The 22,387-nt window shown below is 50.0% G+C and overlaps 1 protein-coding gene across 13 annotated transcripts in view; it reads right to left on the reverse strand.

The window, feature by feature from the left end:
* MEGF11 (multiple EGF like domains 11) overlaps positions 1 to 22,387 on the reverse strand; it is a 274,889-nt gene that overhangs the window by 84,126 nt on the left and 168,376 nt on the right. For all 13 annotated transcript variants that reach the window (XM_071568006.1, XM_071568011.1, XM_071568015.1 and 10 more), the window contains 3 exons: positions 12,390 to 12,636; positions 10,404 to 10,524; positions 4,599 to 4,735 (listed from right to left, as the gene is read on the reverse strand). In XM_071568006.1, coding sequence (XP_071424107.1) covers positions 4,599 to 4,735; positions 10,404 to 10,524; positions 12,390 to 12,636 — 505 coding nt within the window. The remainder of the gene's footprint in view (positions 1 to 4,598; positions 4,736 to 10,403; positions 10,525 to 12,389; positions 12,637 to 22,387) is intronic.

Genomic DNA, 22,387 nt, shown 5'->3' on the forward strand with positions numbered 1-22,387 from the left:
AGTGTTCTCCAGCAATGCACAGTTTTACCTTCCCTCCTTGCTGTCACTGCATCAGCCTTACACCAGCAAGGAGAAAATAAACTCCTTTGTCTTGTGTGTGTGATCCAAGTTACTAAAGCTTGAACTTACCTTTCTTCTCCTTACTCCAGGGTTGCTCAGGAGTATAAAATCTCAATAAAAATCACTTTCATGCTCTTTAGTGAAAGTTCTTCTTCAAAATTGCTATTTTTAAGATCTGATACACACAAAAATGGAACCTGCAAACACTCTACCCAGATTGCTTTAAATTGCACCTTCCATGCACTTTTTAAAATATTTCCCTGCTGGATCATTCTCATATCTGCCAAAAAAGTCTGTTTCCTTGTCCTACACAACCAATTTAGGAGTTCATACTATTTCCTACTTTGGAAAGCTCAGCTTAAGGTCCTAAAGAAAGCAGCTGATTCTGTGCTTGACATAATTCAGTGGTTTCAAACTCCTGCAACGAGTCAGTAGGACAGTTTACATGATCCACCGTGAAATACAGATAGGCCTTTTCACTGAATAAGAACAGCAGAAGAAGGCCAGAAAAGCCCAATTCCCTTATCACATGGATGCCAGACACTGGAAATTGCCTATCAGCATTAATTTAAGCCTGAGCATTGATTAAAGTGTATACTGTAAACTCAGTGGATGGAGGCAATTGTTAAATGCCTTTCTGCAGGTCATTTCACAGCTGGCAGGTGAGAGTTAATATAATGATCAGTAATAAAAGATTAATGTGAGATGCAAGGCAGGCAAAACTGCCACGAACACAGGCAGTATATAAGAAGGGCATCACTTTTGCAGCTCCAGATTATCACGTTTTACTAAAAATAATGAACCCAGAGAAGGGCCCCAGTGGGGATTTAACTCCACAGGCACCGACACGGGGGCTGGGGACAAAACCAGGGGTGAGACCCAGAGAGAGGAGTCTGTGCCCAACAGGGGAGGGCCTGGAGAGCCCCCAGAGGAGCAGAGAGCAGGGGGCACAGTGGGGCTGCAGCCCTGGGGCACAGGCAGTGCCAGGAGGGTGCTCAGCTCCTCCCCTCCTGCTCCCTGGAGGGCTCAGCCCCCAGGACCAGCACCCAGCACAGGGCACTGCATCACTCTGCTTTTAGAGGAGATGAGGCACTACCTGGCAGGGAGAAAAGCATCTGGAAATGAAATATTGACGACCTAATCCATTTACATAATTAGCCTTTTTCTACTAACAATTTAACCAACTTATTTATTTGGAGATCAAGCAGCTCCCGCTAATGAATTTTATACAAAGAATACTAATAATGACTCCTCTGGAACATGAGAATAATCACAGCAGGAATTAGCTTTCTACTTAAACATCTTTCCTTTGCAACATATCAATCTAATGTGTCCATAGCACCATTAACACCCAGATACATTGTTCAATTAAATTACAAAATGAGCTGCTAAGCCCTAGTTATGTTTCTTGTTTAATTTACATTGCTTTCTGCCTATCTGGGGAGATTCCTATTGTAATATCCACTGAACTTTAATATGTACAATAATTATTTGGGTTGGGATAGGATAATATGGCTGTCACCTGTAGAATTAATGAAAGCAATTTCACAAAATATTAAACAAAAGACAGGCTGCTTAACAGATGAACTTAGTACAGGCACCTACAATTTTTCCCATAATTTCTTTCTTTTAAGGAATAATGCTGTGAAGTATTTTAGGCTTTTCTCTTTCTTTGTTTTGAAACAGAGATCATGTTTATGCATCACAGACAAATATGAAAAGCCATCCAAAATACACTAACCAGGAGATAAGAGATTCAGGTACAAACACAACAACAGGAGAACAAATCTGCTCATAGAGTTCTACCAAATGTGATATTTATTCTGTTAAGAGTCAATCTTTAGATTTAATGGGAGTATGGAAAACAAAGCCCAAGCAGCATGTTCACTTTTCCTGTCAGGACTGAGTTGTGAGACACCCCATCCTCAGCTCCTCACTGAGCATTTGCTATTATTGCTTTCCAGTTTGTAAAACACACATTTCCCTGACAGATCCAGTCCTTCCTGGGAGCACAGAGCATCCTACAGTTCTAACAGTGCCTGCAATTTCCTGCAGATTTACAGCAGTGCCACTCGTGGGAAACAGGCAGGGAACACAAGAGTGGCAATTACACTCCCACAGCCCCTTTCTGCCCATTCCCTGGGCACAGATACTTATCCAGCATTCTGTGATTATCTCCTGCACACCACATGAACTGCAGCATTACCCAGCACTTACTGATAATTTAAAGATGAGAGTAGGTAACATGTATTTGTATTTTTACTGCTGTTATTCACAATATCTGTTATTAAGAAGATTTCTTCAGTGCCCTGTAAAACATTGAAGAAAACAGTGTTTTGCTGTGCAGCAGATTCTCCTGCTCTCCTGGCAATTGTTGGGTCACACTCAGGACATCCAGAGAGTGGAACAGCCTTTAAGCTGAACTGGAGCTGCCTGATCTGCCCCACTGCCCATGTGGGGCAAACACACGACCAAGGGCAGCAATTCACAGTCTTCAAAGCCCCTGTCCCTGCTGTGCCCCACTGAGATCGATGCCATTTGCTCAGCAGAGCCCCCAGCCAGGTGAGGGCAGGTGTGCCTGTTCTGACAAACCAGTACAACCAGTACAGCCAGTCAGAGCTGCCCCAGCCCAGCGAGGGGCACAGCTCCATTTGAACACAACAGGCTGAGGTTTCCCTCCCCTTGTTGAAGGGGAATTAAAAGCTGATGGATAAACCATCCAAGAACCTGTCTGAGAGGTGGGAATTTCCAGGCTCCTGCAGTGTTACCCTGGCAGAGCTCTCCCAGCTGCCTCCTTCAGTCCTGCTCTCATCCTCCCTTCCACACACCTGTATTTCTGCTCTCCTGCCTCAGCCTTTGGTGTCTTTTACTCCCCAGCTCCAGGATGGGGAAGGTGAGCCATTCCTGAGGGTTTTGCTTGGACACAGGTCCACCACGTGACCTTCTCTTCCTTTTTTTCCACCTCTCACAACTGATTCTGCCTTATTTTCCCCCCTCTCTGCTTCCATCCTCCCAAGCAACATCTTTCTTTGGAGTCAAAACATCTCCCACTTTTCTCCAGGCACAGATCTGATGAGTCCACACTCCCTTTTCCTGAGGACAATCCTTGGGAGCCCCTGCCAGCTCTGCCCTGAGGTGCCTCCTCTGCCCTGTCTCCCTCTGAGCCACCTCCTCCAGCCCCTCTCTCAGGGCAGTCAGCAACAAACCCACCTTCCCATCTCCTTCCCTCATTCCCAACGGGGCTGGGACATCCAGCATTGCTGATCCCCCCACAGCCAGGAATCCACCAGGATGTGCCACCATCACCCCAGGAGGCCCAGACATGGAGGCTCCAGCAGCTTCCCAAGCATGGGCAGCACTGGGAGCAGCCTGGGATTGCTGTGTGGGCACCAGGATAAGGGGCAGGATGCACAGCTGCTTCCTCCAGAGGGAAAGTCTCCAGAGGGAGAGAAACAGGAATTACATGGCTGGAAGCACTGTCTCCAGAGGGAGGTCAGGGAAGAGACACACTGATGTCTTCTTCACTAAATTAGTCTGAAATAATTGGAATTCCCACCATATCCAACCCCATGCAAATGGTGCTATAAACTCCAGAGCCCCCTCCATTGTCACTGTCCATAACATGGCAACGAGGCAGTCCCAGGAGTGCTGGGGAGGCTCCCAGGGGGTGCTGGATGTTGGTGTGCTCAGCAAGCTGCTGACCACCTAGGGAGGCAAGAAGGAGAAACTCTAAGGAGCTTTCTGCATGGAAGTATAACTACCATGTCAGTGGATTCTGCATGGAAGTGTAACTGCAGCACATGTCAGTGGACTGAGATCAGCTCCTTCCAGCTGATAAAGGAGGGAACACACAGCAGAAGGTGCTCTGGCACAGCACCCACCGATGGGCTGTGCCCATCATGGTGTCCCAGTCCAGCTCCCGCTGCCTCTGGAGCTGTTCCCCTGCCCTGCCAACCCCCTGGCAGCAGGAGCAGCTGCAGGGCAGAGCCAGCACTGCTGCCATCCCTCCCTGCCTGTGCTGGGCACTCGTGTTGCTCAACCCACAGCACTTTGGTAGAACAATGTTATCATGTGCCCTGATCGATTCGGGGTGAGGGCTCTGGCCTGTGCTTGGGCAGGATTTATCACCCTGTGCTGGTGGCTCAGATGGATCCGTGCTCAGCAGCACAGAGGGCTGAAGGAGACATTAAACTGCTGCCTTGCTTACTCTTGAGGATATTAATTTGTATAAAGATAGTTCATTTACATATCTTGTAAACATGTAATGCTCTCTATTAAATTTATCACTGTAAATATCTAAATTAAATTTAATCCATTAAATTTTAAAAGTTATATTAAAACCCCCTGTAAATGGAGAGCATTGCCAATAAAAAGTAATAACACTGCCACATTTATATTGCTTGAAGTGCTTCAGAAGGATGAACCTAATTGGAGCAATAGAAACATAACACCATTTTTCAGAGGGGAAGATTGTCCTAGAAGGGATATAAATATTGACAATGCCTGGGTGAAATGAGAGGCTCTGGGGTGGTTTTTACCTGTCTCCCACATAGCCAGCTGTGCAGATGCATTTCCCTGTCACAGGGTCACAGTGTCCTCCGTTGTGGCAGGGGCAGTCCTGGCTGCAGTTCACTCCAAAGGTTCCAGGAGGACATGGCTGGGCACACACCAACCCCTGGGAATGTTGCAGCAAGAGAAATATTTCAGTCAACATTCATAATGCAATAAATTTCTACATGCAGCTGAGATTTTTATTGTCCTTCTTGCTAAAGCTGGAATCAAGTGTAGCAGCAATATTTTATCTGGGTAAGATGTGCTAAAGACAGTCTGAAAACTGTTACCAGAGTAAATGCCTGTCTGTCCTAATTCCAGGAGGGATTTTTCTCACCACTGTCCACTCAGGGATAATTCTCTTCTCTGGATCTCTCTGTAAAGTGCAGCTGGAGGGGCAGGAGGTTCACTGCCCCTTGGAAAGGTGCAGGAAGGTTTGGGAGAGGGGAAAAGCAACCAGAGGAGGCTGAACATCCAGATATGTGCTGGTGGGGGCTTTGGGACATGGAGAGGCTGAAATGTTGTTGGACATACCCTGAGTAGAGAACATTTGGGAAGAAACAGATTCCTGGAAGGATTGCACTGGGAGGATGAAGCTGTGCAAGCTCTGACAGTCTGTGCCTCTTTATTCCAGCCCAAACCCTTGTTGCAGCCTCCCTCCCTCTGAGTGCTCTCCTTCATCTGGCCCCAAACCCCCTCCTCTGAGTTGGTTCCTCCTTCCCCTCCCTGTTCCACCACCCTGAGAGTGAAGCAAGGACTGGCACTCTTGGTTGGGCACCCTGGCCCTGCTGCCAGGGAAAGGCAATTCCTGGGCAGGCCTTGCTCCAAGGAATTCTCACTGCTGGGAGGGGTCCTGCCTTTGGAGGATTTACCTGCCAAGCTCAGGTTGTTGCCCCCAGGCATCCCAGAAAGTTCTCTGCCAAGTATCAGAGCCTCCCAAGGATTCCCCCAGAGTTTCCTAGAAGTTGCCTGAGTGTTTTTTCCTGGGAGCAAACACAAAGCCCAGGCTGGGATCCAGCAGAGCTCCGGCCAAAGCTCAGCTGGCACTGCTGGGATCTGGAGCTGTGGGCCTACAATGGGACATGTCTGGCATGAGCAGCCACTGGAGCTGCTGCCAGTGCCACCACAGTGCCCAGAGTGTGACAGCAGCACTGTCTGTCTGGCCCTGGCACTATTTGGGTTTAATCTCTCCCAGCCTTGTTTCCCTAAGCAAGCCCTGGGGCTCTGGGCTCTGCACAAAGCACTTGTTAGACACAATTTACACAAAATACAAACAGCAATAGAATGGGAGCTCTCACCCCTCAGGGCTGGGGGAGCTGAGCTGGAACAACAGGCTCAAAGTGGAGAGGCTGCTCTTCAATGTCATCATAAACCAGCCACTTTGAGCCTTGCCCAAGCAGGGAGAGGCTGTAAAGCAGCCACGTTGGCCTCAGTTCAAGAACTTCCAGATTACAGCGTTAAAAACTGATGTCTCTGGACTTGAGTAATACACAACACTATATATCTGAAAACCTAAGTGGCCATTTATCTTGATAATAAATACTTTCTCCCCTCATGTCTCCAAAGGAACAGGATTTCTATCAGCAAATGATGAGACAGCAATACCCTGGGCTGCATCCCCCGGAGCCAGGAGAGTCCTCAGGCATAGGATGGGCATTAATGTGTTCTAAGGGAATTCAAAACATCCCTCTCTGGAGGATCAAATGCCAGACCAACATTTCCTGCTGCTTATACATCTAATCAGCAAAGTTCACCCCATCAGCACCTTTTTTAAGGCCCTGATCTCATCAGCTTCTGCTTTTGACACTGTTTGCCATATTTTGTAGGCTAGAAAAGATTTTTTTCTGCTCCATTTTCTCATATATCCCCATGAAATATGAAATCCACAACAGAAAGAAAAATAGTAAAAAATACAAATTATGGCTGTTCTATAAAGGCCAGAATCAATGAGAAAGGAGGGATCAGCAGAATGTGCTTTACTGACATGGCCCCAGGGTGCCTTGGGAGGGGTCTGGGGCACAGCAGGGTGTGTTGCCAGGGACAAACATTGTGCCATGTGAGCAAAGACTGCAGCTTTCCTGAGCTGAGAGAGCTAGTCCTTCCCAAGTGCTTCTGAGGAGCACTGCAAATGCTAAAGTAACTTCTCTCCCTGCTTCCTGAGAGTGCTTGGAGAACTCAGCACTGCAAATGAGAAAGATGTATAGAATTAAAGGTGTAAATTGTTAATGAGACCTTCCAGCAGCCTCCCACTGACTCCCACAGAGCACACAAGGGGAAGGAGCCCAACGTTGCAGGGTGCTGGAAGCCACATTCTGTTCACTGGCCCAACAATTTTTACTGTCAGCCCCCATCCTCTTGGTGACAAACCCTTGGGAAGGTGAAATCCCACAGGACATCATCCATGCAACTTGTTCTTCTGGGACATTCCACACTGGGTGGGAGGAAAGAACCACAAGTTGTGGAAGAAGCAGGTTTGAGGGTGGCAAATGGAGGGAAGCAGCTCAGTCCCCCAGCCAGACCCCCACCCTGCCTCCTGCTCAGGGCCCAGGGGAGCAGCTCAGCCCCCCAGCCCAGCCTCCCCCCTGCCTCCTGCTCAGGGCCCAGCCCCCCAGCCCAGCCCCCCAGCCCAGCCTCCCCCCTGCCTCCTGCTCAGGGCACAGCCCCCCAGCCCAGCCTCCCCCCTGCCTCCTGCTCAGGGCCCAGGGGAGCAGCTCAGACCCCCAGCCCAGCCTCCCCCCTGCCTCCTGCTCAGGGCCCAGCCCCCCAGCCCAGCCCCCCAGCCCAGCCTCCCCCCTGCCTCCTGCTCAGGGCACAGCCCCCCAGCCCAGCCCCCCAGCCCAGCCTCCCCCCTGCCTCCTGCTCAGGGCCCAGGGGAGCAGCTCAGCCCCCCAGCCCAGCCTCCCCCCTGCCTCCTGCTCAGGGCCCAGGGGAGCAGCTCAGCCCCCCAGTCCAGCCTCCCCCCTGCCTCTTGCTCAGGGCCCAGGGGAGCAGCTCAGCCCCCCAGCCCAGCCTCCCCCCTGCCTCCTGCTCAGGGCCCAGGGGAGCAGCTCAGACCCCAGCCCAGACCCCCACCCTGCCTCCTGCTCAGGGCCCAGCCCCCCAGCCCAGCCCCCCAGCCCAGCCTCCCCCCTGCCTCCTGCTCAGGGCCCTCCTCACTGCACTCCCCCGAAGCCCCAGGGGGCTGAGCCCCCACTAACAACCCTGCCTGGGAAAGGATAAAAGGTGCAGCTCATCCAGCAGCAATAAAGTCCAAGTGGATTTGCACTGGTGGAAATCCAGGGAGAATTCTCTGCTTTCCAAATGAGGGTATATTCAATACAGACATGCAGTCCCAAGCTCAGAATCAGCAAGTGAAATTCCTGGTGTCAAAGAAATCCTTGGTGTGAAGTGCAGTGAATGCTGTCTAGCAATTCCCCCTGGCCTGCTCCTTTACAGCCCCCTCCTGTCTCACTTCCCAAACCATTCCAACCACCAAGAGTTAAAAATATAGCAGGAAAAAATATTTCTTTATCCCTCTCTGTGTACTGAATTACCAGCTTTTCATTAAAACCCTGGAGAGACCCTTTATACTTAAAATCTCAACATTTACAAGCTGAGTGCTTTTACTTATAATTTCAGTTTCTTTCTGCAGAATACTTGATCTCTCTCTCCAGTTTTCAGTTATGCTTGTTTCAGACATCAATTGTTAACTCCAGGGCCCCTCTGGGGACAGAGCAGCCAACAACACAGTTCTCACAAAAGTCTCTTTGGGCTCCTAAAAATGCAAAGAAGAAACTCCAGGCTGTGAGAAGTGGGCAGGAGAAACCCAGAGCTGCTGAGCAGCCCCAGTGCTGGGGCTCTTCTTCTTGGGCTCTGCTGCATCCTGAAAGACATGGAAACATTCCTGCTCTATTCTGATAATCTTCTCTGTTCTGGGATGTGTAAACTTTGAAAAAGAAGAGAAAACTCCTGATAAAACACAGTTAAGGAAGGGTACAGCCAAATAACTCAGATCCTGAGGAATGCTGGCATGCAGAAAATAAGGAAAATAATGGGAAAAGTTGTATTTTTATGTTAATCACTTTATCGATCACTTCCTGGGGCTGGTGCCAGAATGGACTGAGAGGCCCTCAAAAATATGTGAATTGCTTCCTTTGGCTCCACCACTCCAGGAAAGAACCTTTCCTTGGCCTCCACTGAAGGCCAGGTGAGGAGGAGGTGCCACATTCATCCTCAAGCTTCTGCAAGCCAAGGTAGAGACTCCAACTGTCCAGTCAGAAAGAGATTTTCCATACACAACTTCCACCAAAAATTAAGCCATCAATGTTCTTCTCCCACTCTCCCAAGTGACCAGCTCCTCTTGGTTGGTACTTCTGAACTCCAAGCAGCTGTGACCAAATGGAGGTAGCACTGGATATATGTAAAGGAATTTAAATGTAAAGGCACCTCAACATCTCTCTCAGCTCTCAGATGTTCCAGCAGGTAGAAGGTCCACAGCAGAAGTCACAGTTGTGTGATGATCTGCAGGGTCTTCCATGTAAAAATAAAAATTCAGAGCACTTGTATGCATCAAAATCCAGCAGGTTTGCCAAGAGCCCGATTGTCAGACACAGGAAAAATGCCAGGAAATGTTGTACAGCTAAATGGTCTGAAGGCCTGTGAGACTTGGCAAGGCCCAGGAGAGTTAATTATTGCATTATTGGTAATGTTGAGGACTTTAAAAATGATTGGCCTTGCTTTCTTGACCCAGAGGAGGGTGATTGTCTCTCTCCAGAGTAAGCCCTGGTGTCACCAAATCTCTGGCAATCAATGGCAGTGGTGGCTGAGCAGGACAGTGAGGGGCCCTCCGTGTCCTGGGCACAGTCCCGAGGCTCTGAATGCCCCCTGGTTTGTCCCTCCCTCTGCCCTGCAGGGGACAGCACAGCTGGTGCCTGTGACAATGTGGAGCTCCTGTCCTGGGTGAGGGCAGTGCCTGAGCTGCAGAACATTCCAAGGAATGGTGGGCACTGTGACTCAGACACAACTCTTTTGTCCCTTGGTTTACTGTTGGTTTTTAAACTCTGGGATGGCCCCTACCAGTCAGAGACTTCCAGAATCATTTAGGTTGGACAAACCTTTAAGACCATCGAATCAAGCCAAGGTCACCAACACACCATGTTCCCAAGAACCACCTGTACATGTTCTGTGAACCCTCCCAGGGGTGTGCCAGGTGCCAGTGCCAGAACTGCTGGAGCCTGGTGACAAACAGCAGCACAGCCCTGCCAAGCTCTCAGGGCAGCACAGCAGAGGCAGAGAGCAGTGAGAGGATGAGTGAGCCCCCTCCAAGCCCCTCGTGCCTTGTACCCACCGCCCATGCAGTACCCACCATCCATCCAGTACTCACCGTCCATCCAGTACCCACTGTCCATCCTGTACCCACCATCCATCCTGTACCCCCGTCCATCCTGTACCCACCGTCCATCTGGTACCCACCGTCCATCCAGTACCCACCGCCCATGCAGTACCCACCGTTCATCCAGTACCCACTGTCCATCCTGTACCCACTGTCCATCCTGTACCCCCGTCCATCCTGTACCCACCACCCATGCGGTACCCACCGTCCATCTGGTACCCACCGCCCACGTGGTACCCACCGTCCATCCTGTACCCACTGCCCATCTGGTACCCACCGTCCATATGGTGCCCCCCGTCCATCCAGTACCCCCCGCCCACGCGGTACCCACCGTCCATCCGGTACCCCCCGCCCATCTGGTACCCACCGTCCATGTGGTACCCACCACCCATCTGGTACCCCCCGCCCACACGGTACCCACCGTCCATCCGGCGGGGCAGGCGCACTCCCCGGTGACGTGGTGGCACTCGCCGCCGTTCTGGCAGGGGCAGCGCAGCTCACACTGGGCTCCGTGGCTGCCAGGGGGGCACAGCTCCTCACAGCTGGGGACAGCAGCACAGCACAGACAGGACAGGTGTGAGCACCCACAGCAAACAGCACAGACAGAACCCACACACCATCATCGAGTCCCTGTGCAAAGGATGGAGCCTCAGGAAGGCTCAGCTGGCACAGCCAATTAGCCAAGATTGCTGTAATTGCTGCTGGGGGTGTTTATGAGCTGTGGCCCCAGTCCTGGGAGGATGATGAAGGTGTGGAACCTTCACACACAAACCACATTCCACCCATCCCAACAGGACGACTCGTAACCAGTAAAACAGCCCAGGAAAATACGAGCTGCAAGATGAAGCCTTCAGTGTGAATTATGTGACATGGCAATAAAAGAAACTGCAAATGGAATAAAAGGATGGGATTAAAATGCTTGAAATTTCTCCAGTCACTGCTGAATGTTAACATTTGCAGTGTATAATGCACTGGCAAGGACTCAACATCATTTAAAGGCTATTTAAGCTCGTTGAGTCTCTCAGTACTCGTGGGGAGGCAATGGAAGGCTAATCCCTGCAAAAACAGTGTCTCCTATACTGGTGCTTCCAGTAGGGAGGGTCTGAAAGCACAGAGTGTTCTCCCCAATCGACTGTCCTCTGGTGAGGATGTTCCTACCACATGTCAGGGGTTGGCCCTGCTGGGAACTGAACAATGTCAATGGGAACCCTCCTAACAGTGAGCAGAGTCTTTAGCAGTGAGCACTTCCAGGACTGAGGTCACAAGTCTATGAGGGAATCAGGTATGAAATAAAATATTCAAAAGGCATATCACTTATTTATGAGGGTTAATGTTGTCTTTAGTTTTTATCTTCCCCTTCTTGCAGGTCAACAAGTAATAATAGACTGTGAAAGTATTAAGTCACCTGTAACAGATCTCCAACCAAATTCAGTGACTAAATTCTCTTTTCCCCTTAAATAACTGTGAAAAACATAATTACTTCTGAAACTACTGAAAGATCCCTAATGAGAAGTGATGTTACACTGTGGGCAATTTTAAACAAGGAACTATTGCTTGCTGTCCTGAAATTAATATGCAGATTCCGTGAATCCTCCTGGTAAACTTTCCATGAGGTGGATGGGGATTTAGCTCCACGATTCTCGTTAAAGTTAATAGGAGTCACACTGCTAAATCCCTGCTCACTATGCTTAAAATCTGCCCCCAGACAGTAAGCTGATAGAGTTAACAGCAATGCCTTCCCAGTTAGATTGAAAGGCAAATAAATCGGGGATGGTTCAGTCCCATTTGCTCCTGCCCTGGACTGCTAATGAGGCAGAGCCCAGTGCTGATAAACACACAGCTGTAATTGGGATTGTGTTCATATTCTGAAATTAGGAACAGGTAGGGTTGTTGCACAAGCTGCAGAATATAAAGAGTTTTAAAGCTTATTTTAGCTCCATATTGTATTTTATTATGATAGAATCATATAATTCCAGAATGGTTTGAGTTGGAAGGGACCTCAAAGCCCATCCAGTCCCACAGGGACACCTCCCACCAGCCCAGGTTGCTCCAAGCCCTGTCCAATCTGGCCTTGGACACTCCCAGGGATGGGGCAGCCACAGCTTCCATGGGCACCTGTGCCAGGGCCTGCCCACCCTCCCAGGGAGGAATTCCTTCTCAATATCCCATCTAACCTGCCCTCTGCCAGTGGGAAGCCATTCCCCTTGTCCTGTCCCTCCAGGCCTTTGCCCACCTGTCCAGCTCTCTCTTGGGTGCTGCAGACAGCTCCAACCAGCAGCAAAAGGAGGCATTTCCTTTATTTATGCCCTCTGCCCCCTGTTTCTGCAGAGGCAAGAGCAGAGCCCACGTTGCCCCCCAGCCCTGGCAGTGCCCGTGCCCCGTGTCCCCGCGCCGTGCTGGCACTCACAAGACTCCGGTGTACCCGGGCGCACAGTGGCACTCTCCGGTCTGGTGGTCGCAGGTGGCGCCGTGGTGGCACTGGCACTGGAGCTGGCAGGCCTTGCCGTAGGTGCCAGGCGGGCACAGCTCCTCGCAGCGCCAGCCGCGGAACCCGTCGGTGCACACGCAGGCGCCCGTGATGGGGTTGCAGAGCGCGGCGTTCTGGCACTGGCAGCGGTTGCTGCAGTGGGGCCCCCAGTGCTCGCTGTCACAGCCTGCAAACACACACACACGGCCTCAGCCAGTGCCCACGGGCAGCACGGGCAGTGCCAGGGCTGCCCAGAGCACCCCCAGAGTGCCCAGAGCATCCCCAGGGCACCCAGAGCGTCCCCAGGGCACCCCCAGAGTGCCCAGAGCACCCCCAGGACACCCAAAGTGCCCCCAGACCGCCCAAAGCAACCCCATACCCCCCAGCCCAGCCCCCTGAGCACCAGAGGCAGTGCCAGGGCCGTCCAGAGCACCCCCAGGGCTGCCCAGAGCACCCCCAGGGCACCCAAACCACCAGCGGTGGGTTCAGCGTGCCAGGAGGCTCAGCACGGCTGTGACACCCCAGTGTGAGGATTGTTCAACAGCCTTATTGGATCAGGACCGAAATCTTTTAATATCCTGTTCCTCAGTACTCTTAGATAGCTGGAGGGAATGAATTTAGAGTGGAATTAGAGGCAGAGGATCACGCCCTGCCTGCAGCGTGGGCAATGGCAGGTGGCACTGCCAAGCAAATCCTGGCGACTTAATAATGTCATCAAACAGTGTTTCTTTGTACTGTTCCCACAAGATAATAAACCTGATAATCTAAAGAAGGCTTGCTCTTTAGTGTTGGATTTTTTTGTGTTTGTTTTCTTATTTATTAATTTTTTTTGGTATTTTCTGGACTAAAGGAAGAAAACAACACTGGAGACAGGATGCCATGAGGCTGCCCAGGCACAGGATGAAGGTGTGGAGTGTGTGTGTCAGGGAATTCCTGTGCTGGTAACAGGAACACAGAAGGAGCCCAAACTTTCTGGCCATTGCCATTGAGAAGAGGTTCTCTACAGAAGAAATTAAGGCCAGTGAAAACCCTTGATGTGACAATCCTGCCTAATGCCTTCTCCTTTTAATTCGGACTCCATGGAGGATGAGAGAGGAGAGGCAGCATTAGAGGAGCAGTTTGCCCTGATTTGCTGTAGAAACAGCAGTTGGCACCTGCCCAACACCTGGCTGAGCTGTGCCCAGAGCAGACACCTGAGTTCCAGGTTTGCTCAGCCAACCACCAGCAGGAAAACAAGGAGCTGATCCCCTGCCAGGCACAGCTGGTTGTGCTCAGAGAGCTGGTTTCCATCACACCAAGAACCCTCCTGGTTGTGCAAAACCCACAGCCAGGCAGGAGGGGAGGCCAAGCCAGCAGCAGAGCTGTCCCCACAACCACTGGGAGTGCAGGCATGGACACCAATCCCAGGGGACTCCCCAGGCCTGGCTCTGCTCCCAGCAGCACTGAGCTAAGGGTGCAGCTCACTGAACCCTGATGCTGCTGTCCCAGAAAGCCCAGAGCCCTCTCCTTCTGCAGGACATGGTTCTAACCCCACACTGCAAAATTACATCCACCAGTTAATTCTGGCAGCGTTTTTGTCCTTCCTTTTGGGTAGGAGGATACCCTGGTCAGATACTCCTGGGATATCCAGCAGAGGAAGAAGAGAGACATAATTCAACTGGCACTGCTGCTGATCAGTTTACAAACTTGTGTCTCTTGAGCAAGTGTTAAAGGCACAAATAAACCCAGAGATGAGAGTTCCAGGGTCTCCAAAAGGACCTGCAGGGTCTCAGAGGATGCACAGAGCTGGTTTCACAATCCTGTTTGTGCCTCACATTCCACAGTTTGTTGCTTTGCCTCACTCCTTCCCCAGCTGCAAACAGGGGTGATGGTTCCTCTCTGGCACCACTGGGAGCCCAGCAAACAAAATCTCATTCTTTATAAACCTTACATTATCACTGAGGGTCTGTGGAAAGAGATGATGTGTCTTTATTTCACACAGACCCTTGGTAAGACTCTGAGCCTTCTGGGGTAGGGAGCAAAATGCTGGAGCTGCTGGAGCTTCCCAGCAATTTGCATTCCAGAAACACTGATTTGCCTTCTGCAGAACGTGAACACCAAGAGATGCAGCTCTGCACCTCCACCAGGGCACAAATACCAACCACCAGGACACAGCTGGCAGCCCTTGGCACAGTGGAATCAGGGGGCACACCTGTCCCTGCCTGCCCTGGGAACTGCACTCCTCCTGCCCCACACCTCCCACCAGAGCCCCAGCTGCACACTGGGGCTGGCTCTGGGCTGACACAATTCCAGCTGCAATTAATTTCTTAAGTATGAATAAATAACACTCATTAGAAGAGGTGAGTCTCTCCTTGCTCCTCCATGTCCCAGGTGGGTGTTCCAACCACCAGATTTGTCTGCTGGGTTTGTGTTTTTCACTTTGAAGGAAAGTGAAGGAGAAACAAAACCTTTATAGGAAGGGAAGACCATTTTCCAGCCCCAGTCCAAGCATTTTGTGTCCCCTGTGCAGTGCCTGCCCCAACCACAGCTCCTTTTCTGTAAGTCCATCTTATCTGAACACTTATTTACTATCAATAGTTGGTCACACAACTGTTTTCTCCCTGCACCAAATCAATACAAGCAAAGTGCCAAAGTAAAGAGCAGAAATTCCCCTAATTGGTTGAAAAAGCACTTAAAAAAATAAAATCTGGAAAAGAAACCTGCAGTGACCAGAAAAGCAGCTGCCACATTTCCCCAAAGGCATCAGTGAGAGCAGGTCACACACTCAGCAGGGGTAACCCAAAGCACTGAGCCCAAATGGTTTAGGCTCCTATGAAATAAAGCAGCTTGACACGCCAGATAGCTGCTAAGAATGCGAATTTCATGGGGATTTATTAAGGAGAGAACATAAAAATGAGGATTAAAGTACATCTGAAAGCTTATGGAAGACACAGAAAAAATAGAATTACAGAAAGATGAGGCTTGTAGCATGTCGTTGCCAATGTCTGACATGGCCTTTGCTTCTTTTCTGTTCCTAAAACTACTTGCAGGGATCAGCTACAGCTCTGAGTGGTTTGAGAGCAGAGTCACAGAGTGCAGTAGGTGGGAATAGCCAAGGAGAACTCCCTGTTGTCTCTGCAGTGATGGGATCACTCCACAGAGACAGGTTGGACTCCTCCAGTCTTTGCCTCAGAGGGTAAATACTTTCTGCTTTCAGCCATTAGTCCAAGCCCTGTGTGTGTCCCACTGAGCAGAGCCATTCCACGCACTGTCAATTAACCCACTGCTGATTAATTGCAAAGGGGGTTTAGTGAAATGTGTTAGCAACGTGCTAGTGTAAGATTTGTGATAATGAAAGATCATCCTCACCTGCTTTCACACTCCCATAACCTCACATGAGATGAGATCTCTGTTGCTCCAAGTTTATCAGTTCCAGCTGGTTTTCCTTTCCCCTTTCCTGGGATTCCCACCCTGCAGTGACAGCCCTGGGAGCTCTCTATAAACCCTCACCCGTGTCATTCCACTGGGACGTGCTGTGATATTGGGATGATAACGCAGAGCCCTGCCCTGTGGTAACTCTGCCTTCACACAGGCAGCAGATACAGAGCTGATAAGCTGAATCCAAGCACTTATTCACACAATTAACTCCCCTGGGCTCACCAGGCTCACTGGAGTGTGACACTGCTGGGTGTGAGGCTGCTCAAGTGTGTAAATAGCACAGGATTGGGGGCCAGCAGCTCCTGCTAGAAAATCAACAGAAGAAATCAAACACTTCAGAATCCAGGATGTGTTTTTCCTCCATCCATCAGTGTGGCACATCCTGGCTGTGTGTGACAGTGACTCCAGCTCCTGGAGAAAGGCACAGCAGGCTCAGGGCCACGGGATCCTGCTGCTCTTTGGGACCATCAGCACCTTCTCCCGTGGGCTTGGGGAGACACCTCAAAACACAGGGCCAGCCTGGCCCAGTCTAACCCTGCTCTTGTAGTGTGTGACCATTACAGAGATAAATAACAACAGCAGCAGCCTGTGAGCAGAGCTGATTGAAGCTCACACCAGCACTCCCCTGGAAATGCAGATGCCATTAAAGTGTCAAAATGATACAGGGGCTTTAAGCAGAGCATCAATAAGGAGAGCAGGCTGGCAGTGGGGACAGCAGGGAGGCACAGGTGCTCCCTGAGCTGTGTGGGGATGCCAACACCATGAGGGATGAGTCTGGAGCAGCCACTGCTCTCTGGGGAGAAGCTGCAGAGCAGGAGCTGCCACAGCTCAGGGCAGAGCTGCAAACTGCCTCCCTTCCTCACCCTCAATAAAGCACTGGAGAAAACTGCCCCCACTGACAATAACTGTGCAGAAGGTGCTGGTGGCTATGGATGACTGCACCTGAGTGCAGAGGGTGGCACAGGGGAGGGATGCTCAGGGCAGCACCAAGGGGTCTGCCCTTGCCACCCCTACTGCCACACCAAAGCCTCAGTCAGTTCTTGAAGTGAGGGGCAGCTCCTGCAGGCTCTGCAGGCAGAATCCACAGAATGGATAAGGCTGGAAATGCCCTCCAAGATGCCCAAGTCCAACCTTTGACTGAACATCGTGTGCCCACTACCCCACACTGTGAAGTGCTTGTTTTCCAGACCCTTCCAGGGCTGGTGACTCCACCACTGCCCTGGGGCCACTTCCAGTGCTTACCCACTCTTCCAGGGAAGACTTTTTCCATCCTGCCACTACCAGTTCTGTCCTGGGAAATAAGACACACAGCGAGGACACTCTGGAAGTGCCACTGCACTCCCAAAGGTCCGTCTGTCCCTCCAGGAATGAGGAGGGAATTGCTGTGTCCCGGGTCACCAGAGCCACCCAGCACTCAGTGGCAGGCACAGAGAGGCAAACACACAAGTGGGAGATAAATAAAAGCACTCCCAAGGAAGGGATGACATTTATCAAGTGACTTGTCCTGATAGGACAGAGTCCAAAGTGCTATTCCAGTGCTTTTCCATGACTGCAGACACACTGGTGATATGGAAACAGCATCTCCTCCCACAGCACACCACAACCTGTGCTCTCAGGTCTGTCATTATCTTGTTCTCAGCAGCTCAGACTTCCCTGTGTCCCTCTCACAGCCAGTGACCAGTTCTGGGTCTGCAGGGTCAGGGGGACATCCCCAAACATCCTGCACCAGGCACAGCTAAAAAATACCCAGGGTTTGACTTCCTTGGGCTAAAGACTCAGGACCACACTGAGCTGAGGGGGAACTTCAACTAATCCACACTTTAAAGAGACTTTGTGCAGATCTGCTAAAGCACAGAATGGAGCTCAGAGTCAATAGTCAATATTCTGGAATATCTCCAAATTCAGTTTGTAATGTTTAAATGAAAAGCAAGCCCTTAAAAATGCAAACAGGAAATAAAATTAACTTATTGAATCTAGGAGGACATGGCTTAGGAGAGATCATTTTAGAATTTACTTTGAAATTAGGACTAGATTCTCCCCTTAATGTAACTGTACTGTTGCAGAATGATTCTATGAATACAAATTTAGGTGAAATGAAGCCTGAACTCTGGGTGGGTTTTTTTGGTCTAGTTCAGTTTTGGAATCTGGCAGTTGACCCAGCTAATGAAAAGCAGGCAAAGAAACAGAAAAAACTAAAACATATCCCTGGATGCAATGAATAACAAACCAAAATAATCAATTAATTTTACTTCCTGCACCTGTAAATGTGCATTTGTGTCCCCAGCCAAGGGGCAAACCCCGGGGTTAACCTGAGGCTGCAGGACCTGCAGTCAGTCTCATTTTCTGAGTTTATAGATCCGTCTTCATCAGGCAGAAAGGGAAAGATGGGAAGGGAACAGCAGCTGATTTTCCCCCAAATTGATAGATTATTACTCACAGGAGGAAATTAATCTCATTTTGTACTTGTTTTTTGCTTTCTTAAGGACAGGAGAACAGATTTTCATCCTCCAAGAAAGATGGTACTGATCTCCCTGAAGCTCATGGTCTGAATCAGATACGGAACATGTGGCTGATTTGGGCCATGATTTAATCTCTGCTGATGATCTCATTAGTCACCGAGTCTCCAACATGTGGTGCCTCATTCAATCACAGACTTCAGAGACCCTGCAGTTTGTTCAGAGGCCTCTGAGGAAACATTTTCCCTCCAAAGTGGTCCTTGTTTAAAGAACATTCCCACAGCATTCCGTGGGATTCTTACAGCAGCCACCCAGTTGTAGGTTTGTGTTTTGGATAAATGAAAACAAAATCCCTCCAAGTGAAAAAGGAGGTGAGTATTTGAATGTCAGGCTCATCAAATCCCATAAATGAACTCAATATATTTTGGAAGCACACAAAAAGGGAGAACCAACTTCTACTCCTGACAGATATCAAAGCGTGGCATTTTCAGGATTTTTATCATGAGCTATTTTGACAGAGGCTTCAAAAGAAGTGAAAATTAGAACATTTAAAAAACCTGAGAATATTTCCCATTCCTTCTTGTAGAAATTACTGCTCTGTTTAATGAGCCTTTAACTCTACTGACACTCCAGATCTTACAAGGAGTTTAAAATCATGAAACGCTTCATAAGGGAGCGACAACATTCTATACAACACTGGCAGCTTGTCTTCTCATTATCATTTTTGTAGAGAAGAGGCTGCATTCTTTAAAATGTTTATTTTTTTTTAGTGTCATATTAATGGGAGGCAAAGTCTGTTCTTTAATTAGAATTTTACTGTGGTGAATTAAAAAATACATGGGCAGAGTATCAAGAGCCCAATAAAACTAAATGAAGATACTATCTTTGTATGAAACCCAGCAGTCTTTGCTCTGGCAAAACTTCCATCAATACTTCATTATTATTGTCTAGGACAGGATTGTAATAATAAGATCTGCAAGTAACTTACTTCCAAATTCTGTCCTCCAACTGGGGAAGACATTCTCAACATCTCTAATGGACTTTGGATGTTTTCATTGACTATATAATGAAATTTCCTTGTGGTGCCTCTGCAGAGAAGTAAACCCAGTTCTGCCTGCAAAAAGGGGTAGAAACACTCTGGATGTGCCCAAAGCAGAGCAGGGCAGGGGCAGAGGGGAGGTGGATCTCCAAGGAGCAGGTGCTGGAAGGCCACAAAGGGGCTCAGGGGTGGTGGCAGTGGAGCTGCTGGGCAGAGGCCTCTACCATTGGGGCTGTTGGTACATCCGTGCCTGGTGTGAGACCCACGTGCAACGCCCACGGACAGAGAGAGCTGCTCCAAACTGCCTCCAGCTCAGAGCTCAGCAAGGCAGGCTGGGAGCAGAAACAGCCCCTCTTGCCCTCTCAGGTCAGCAATTCCAGCTGACTTGGGTGCAGTTGGAGCAGAGCCACAGTGCCAGCCGGGAGCTGCAGGAGCCTGGCCACGCTGATGCCCCTCAGTCACAGCCTCACCCAGCTCCCTGCAGATGGGCAGCAGAACTTCCTCCACCACCTGGGCATCCACCCTGCTGCACCAGCCTGCTCTGAGCACTGAGGTCACCTCTCCATGCTCTGTGACTGCACAGGCCCGAGCAGGACCCAGCGCTCAGCTCCGTGTTTGTCACAGCACATAAACCAGACCCCAAGGTCACCCTGCTGAGGTTCTGCCAGATCTGCAATCTCCCTTGCTTTGCACTTCAAGCAGTGCTCAAAGGAGAAAAGCCTCTTGTCACTGCAGCAGCAGGAGCTGGAGCAGGTTCCCTGTCCTCACTCCCAGGCAGGGATGTGTGTCCCTGCAGGGCACAGTGACACCAGCAGGAAGGTTGGCCCATGGGGGGGAAAATCCAACATGCACATGGAAGAAATGCTGTGTCCAACTTCACTGTACCATGAGGATTCCCCTTCCAGAGGACCTCTAAGCACACCCTTCACGCACAGCTCAACTGCCAGCCCTGACTCATCAGGCATTTTTAGGGTGGTCAATAAGCAATTTCTTTTATGGCATTGATACTGAAACCTGAAGTAAACACTGGATTGTGGTATTTGCTTTTATTTCCCACAGTGTAGCAGGAGAGTAAAAAGAACCACTTCATTCCTTTGCTACAGTCCCATCCCAATGTCTAATCATGGAATGCTGCAATGCTCTGTGCTGGAAGGGACCCCAAATACCACCCAGTGCCACCCCTGCCATGGGCAGAGACACCTCCCACTGTCCCAGGTTGCTCCAAGCCCTGTCCAACCTGGTCTGGGACACTTCCAGGGCTGGGGGAGCCACAGCTTTTCTGGGCATCTGTGCCAGGGCCTGCCCACCCTCACAGGGAAGGGTTTCTTCCCAACATTTAAGTTACATTTTTCCTCTTTTAGTTTAAAAGTGTTTCCCCCTATCCCATCACTCCATCTACTCCCTGTGCTCTGCTTTGCAGACAAACAATACCAGCTTAAAGGATGTTCTGCCCCAGTAACTGCACCTAGGAAAAAATCTTACCTTTTCTGGTGTGAATTCTGATACCTACAGACATTCAGAGAGAATGAGAGCAGCAGAAGGCCCGGTGGCCTTTGAAACAGGGGTGTCTTTCATATCTAAAGCAGTTCAAAGGCTTACAAAAAGCTGTGTGCAGGTACCCACACCAGCTCCGTGCTGCTCTCTTTTCTTCTAGGCACACTTGAACCTTCCCATGGCTCTTTAATGTTACCCAATGTCTGCCAGATCTCTTAAATACACTGCTGTCTTTCCCTTACAAGCCATTAATAGTAATGTCCCTTTCAGGCACAGAAAAAGAAACAGTTTTGGAAAAAAAGTCTTGCCCTGTGTGACCCAGTAAAAACTGGAATGTTCACTCATCAAAACACATTGTGAGACTCAGCACAGGCTCTGCAGAACCTTCCTAATATTTACCAACAGAAAACGGAGAGTTTGAAACTGCTGGGGGAAAAGAAAGGAAAAATACTGGAATGCAAGAATATTACACATCTGGGGTGGGCACCAACACCCAGGAGTGGGCACCAGTACCCAGGGGTAGGCAGCACACACACAGGACTGGGCACCAACACCCAGGGCTGCACCAACACCCAGAGATGGGCACCAACACCCCCTGCCCCTGGCCCAGGGCTCCCCTGGTGCTGGGGGGCTTGGGGGGCACTCTGCACAACCACACAGCAAGGGAAGGTCTTGTCTCCTCAGTTATTGAGCTTGGATGCCCAAAGCTTGGTATCTTTTTTTGACTTCCCAACGTGTTCCAATACTGTTCACAGAAGTATAAATTAATGCCAATTTCGGAGGCAGAAGTTGCTCTAAACTGGGAAGCAAAACTTTTTTGTTATGATGTTAAAAACAGACAATTCTTAAGCTGTTTTACATTTTGAAGAATGGGCTGATCAGAACTGCCCTCCCTCCCAGCCAGCCCTGGGTGTTGAAATGCTTGCACAGAATCCCAACCATATGGCAGGGGGTGCTTTGGGAACAGCTTCCCCATTGTGGATTCCTGCATTAAGCCATCAAGTGTCAGGCAGGCAGAAAACACTAAATCCTCACTCCACATGTTCCCCCTCATTGTTTACAAACAACACGTTAGTGCCTCCAGCATTATCCATGGGGCAGCTTCCCAGATCCTGGGAAAAGCCACAGGGCAGTGTCAGGTCCTGGCTCTGGGTGGCAGCCCCTGGGGGTTCAGTCCCACAGTTTTGTGCCTGGATTAATTTAATTTCTCTCTGTTTTAGTGACAGCTGCCAGTGCAAAGGGAGCAGCAAGGCAGACTCTGTGAGCTGCTGGCAGCAGGGGCTGAGTGGGGCTGAGCTGGGGCAGAACCAGCAGCTGGGCACCAAGGGCTTTAAACACACCACACTCCTGACCAGGTGCAGATCCCAGCACTTCCCAAGGGGCAGCAGGGACACTTATTAAAAACCACAGGGAAAAGGAGGGGGTTGATGAGACCACTGTCAAAATTGTCCCCTGAGCATCACGTGCACTGTGGCAGCACAAGCACCTTGGGCACACCCCAGCCAGGGAGTGTGTCTGTGCCACCTCTGCCA

Source organism: Pithys albifrons, chromosome 13 (assembly GCF_047495875.1).
Source record: "Pithys albifrons albifrons isolate INPA30051 chromosome 13, PitAlb_v1, whole genome shotgun sequence".
In the NCBI taxonomy this organism is placed as follows: Eukaryota; Metazoa; Chordata; class Aves; order Passeriformes; family Thamnophilidae; genus Pithys; species Pithys albifrons.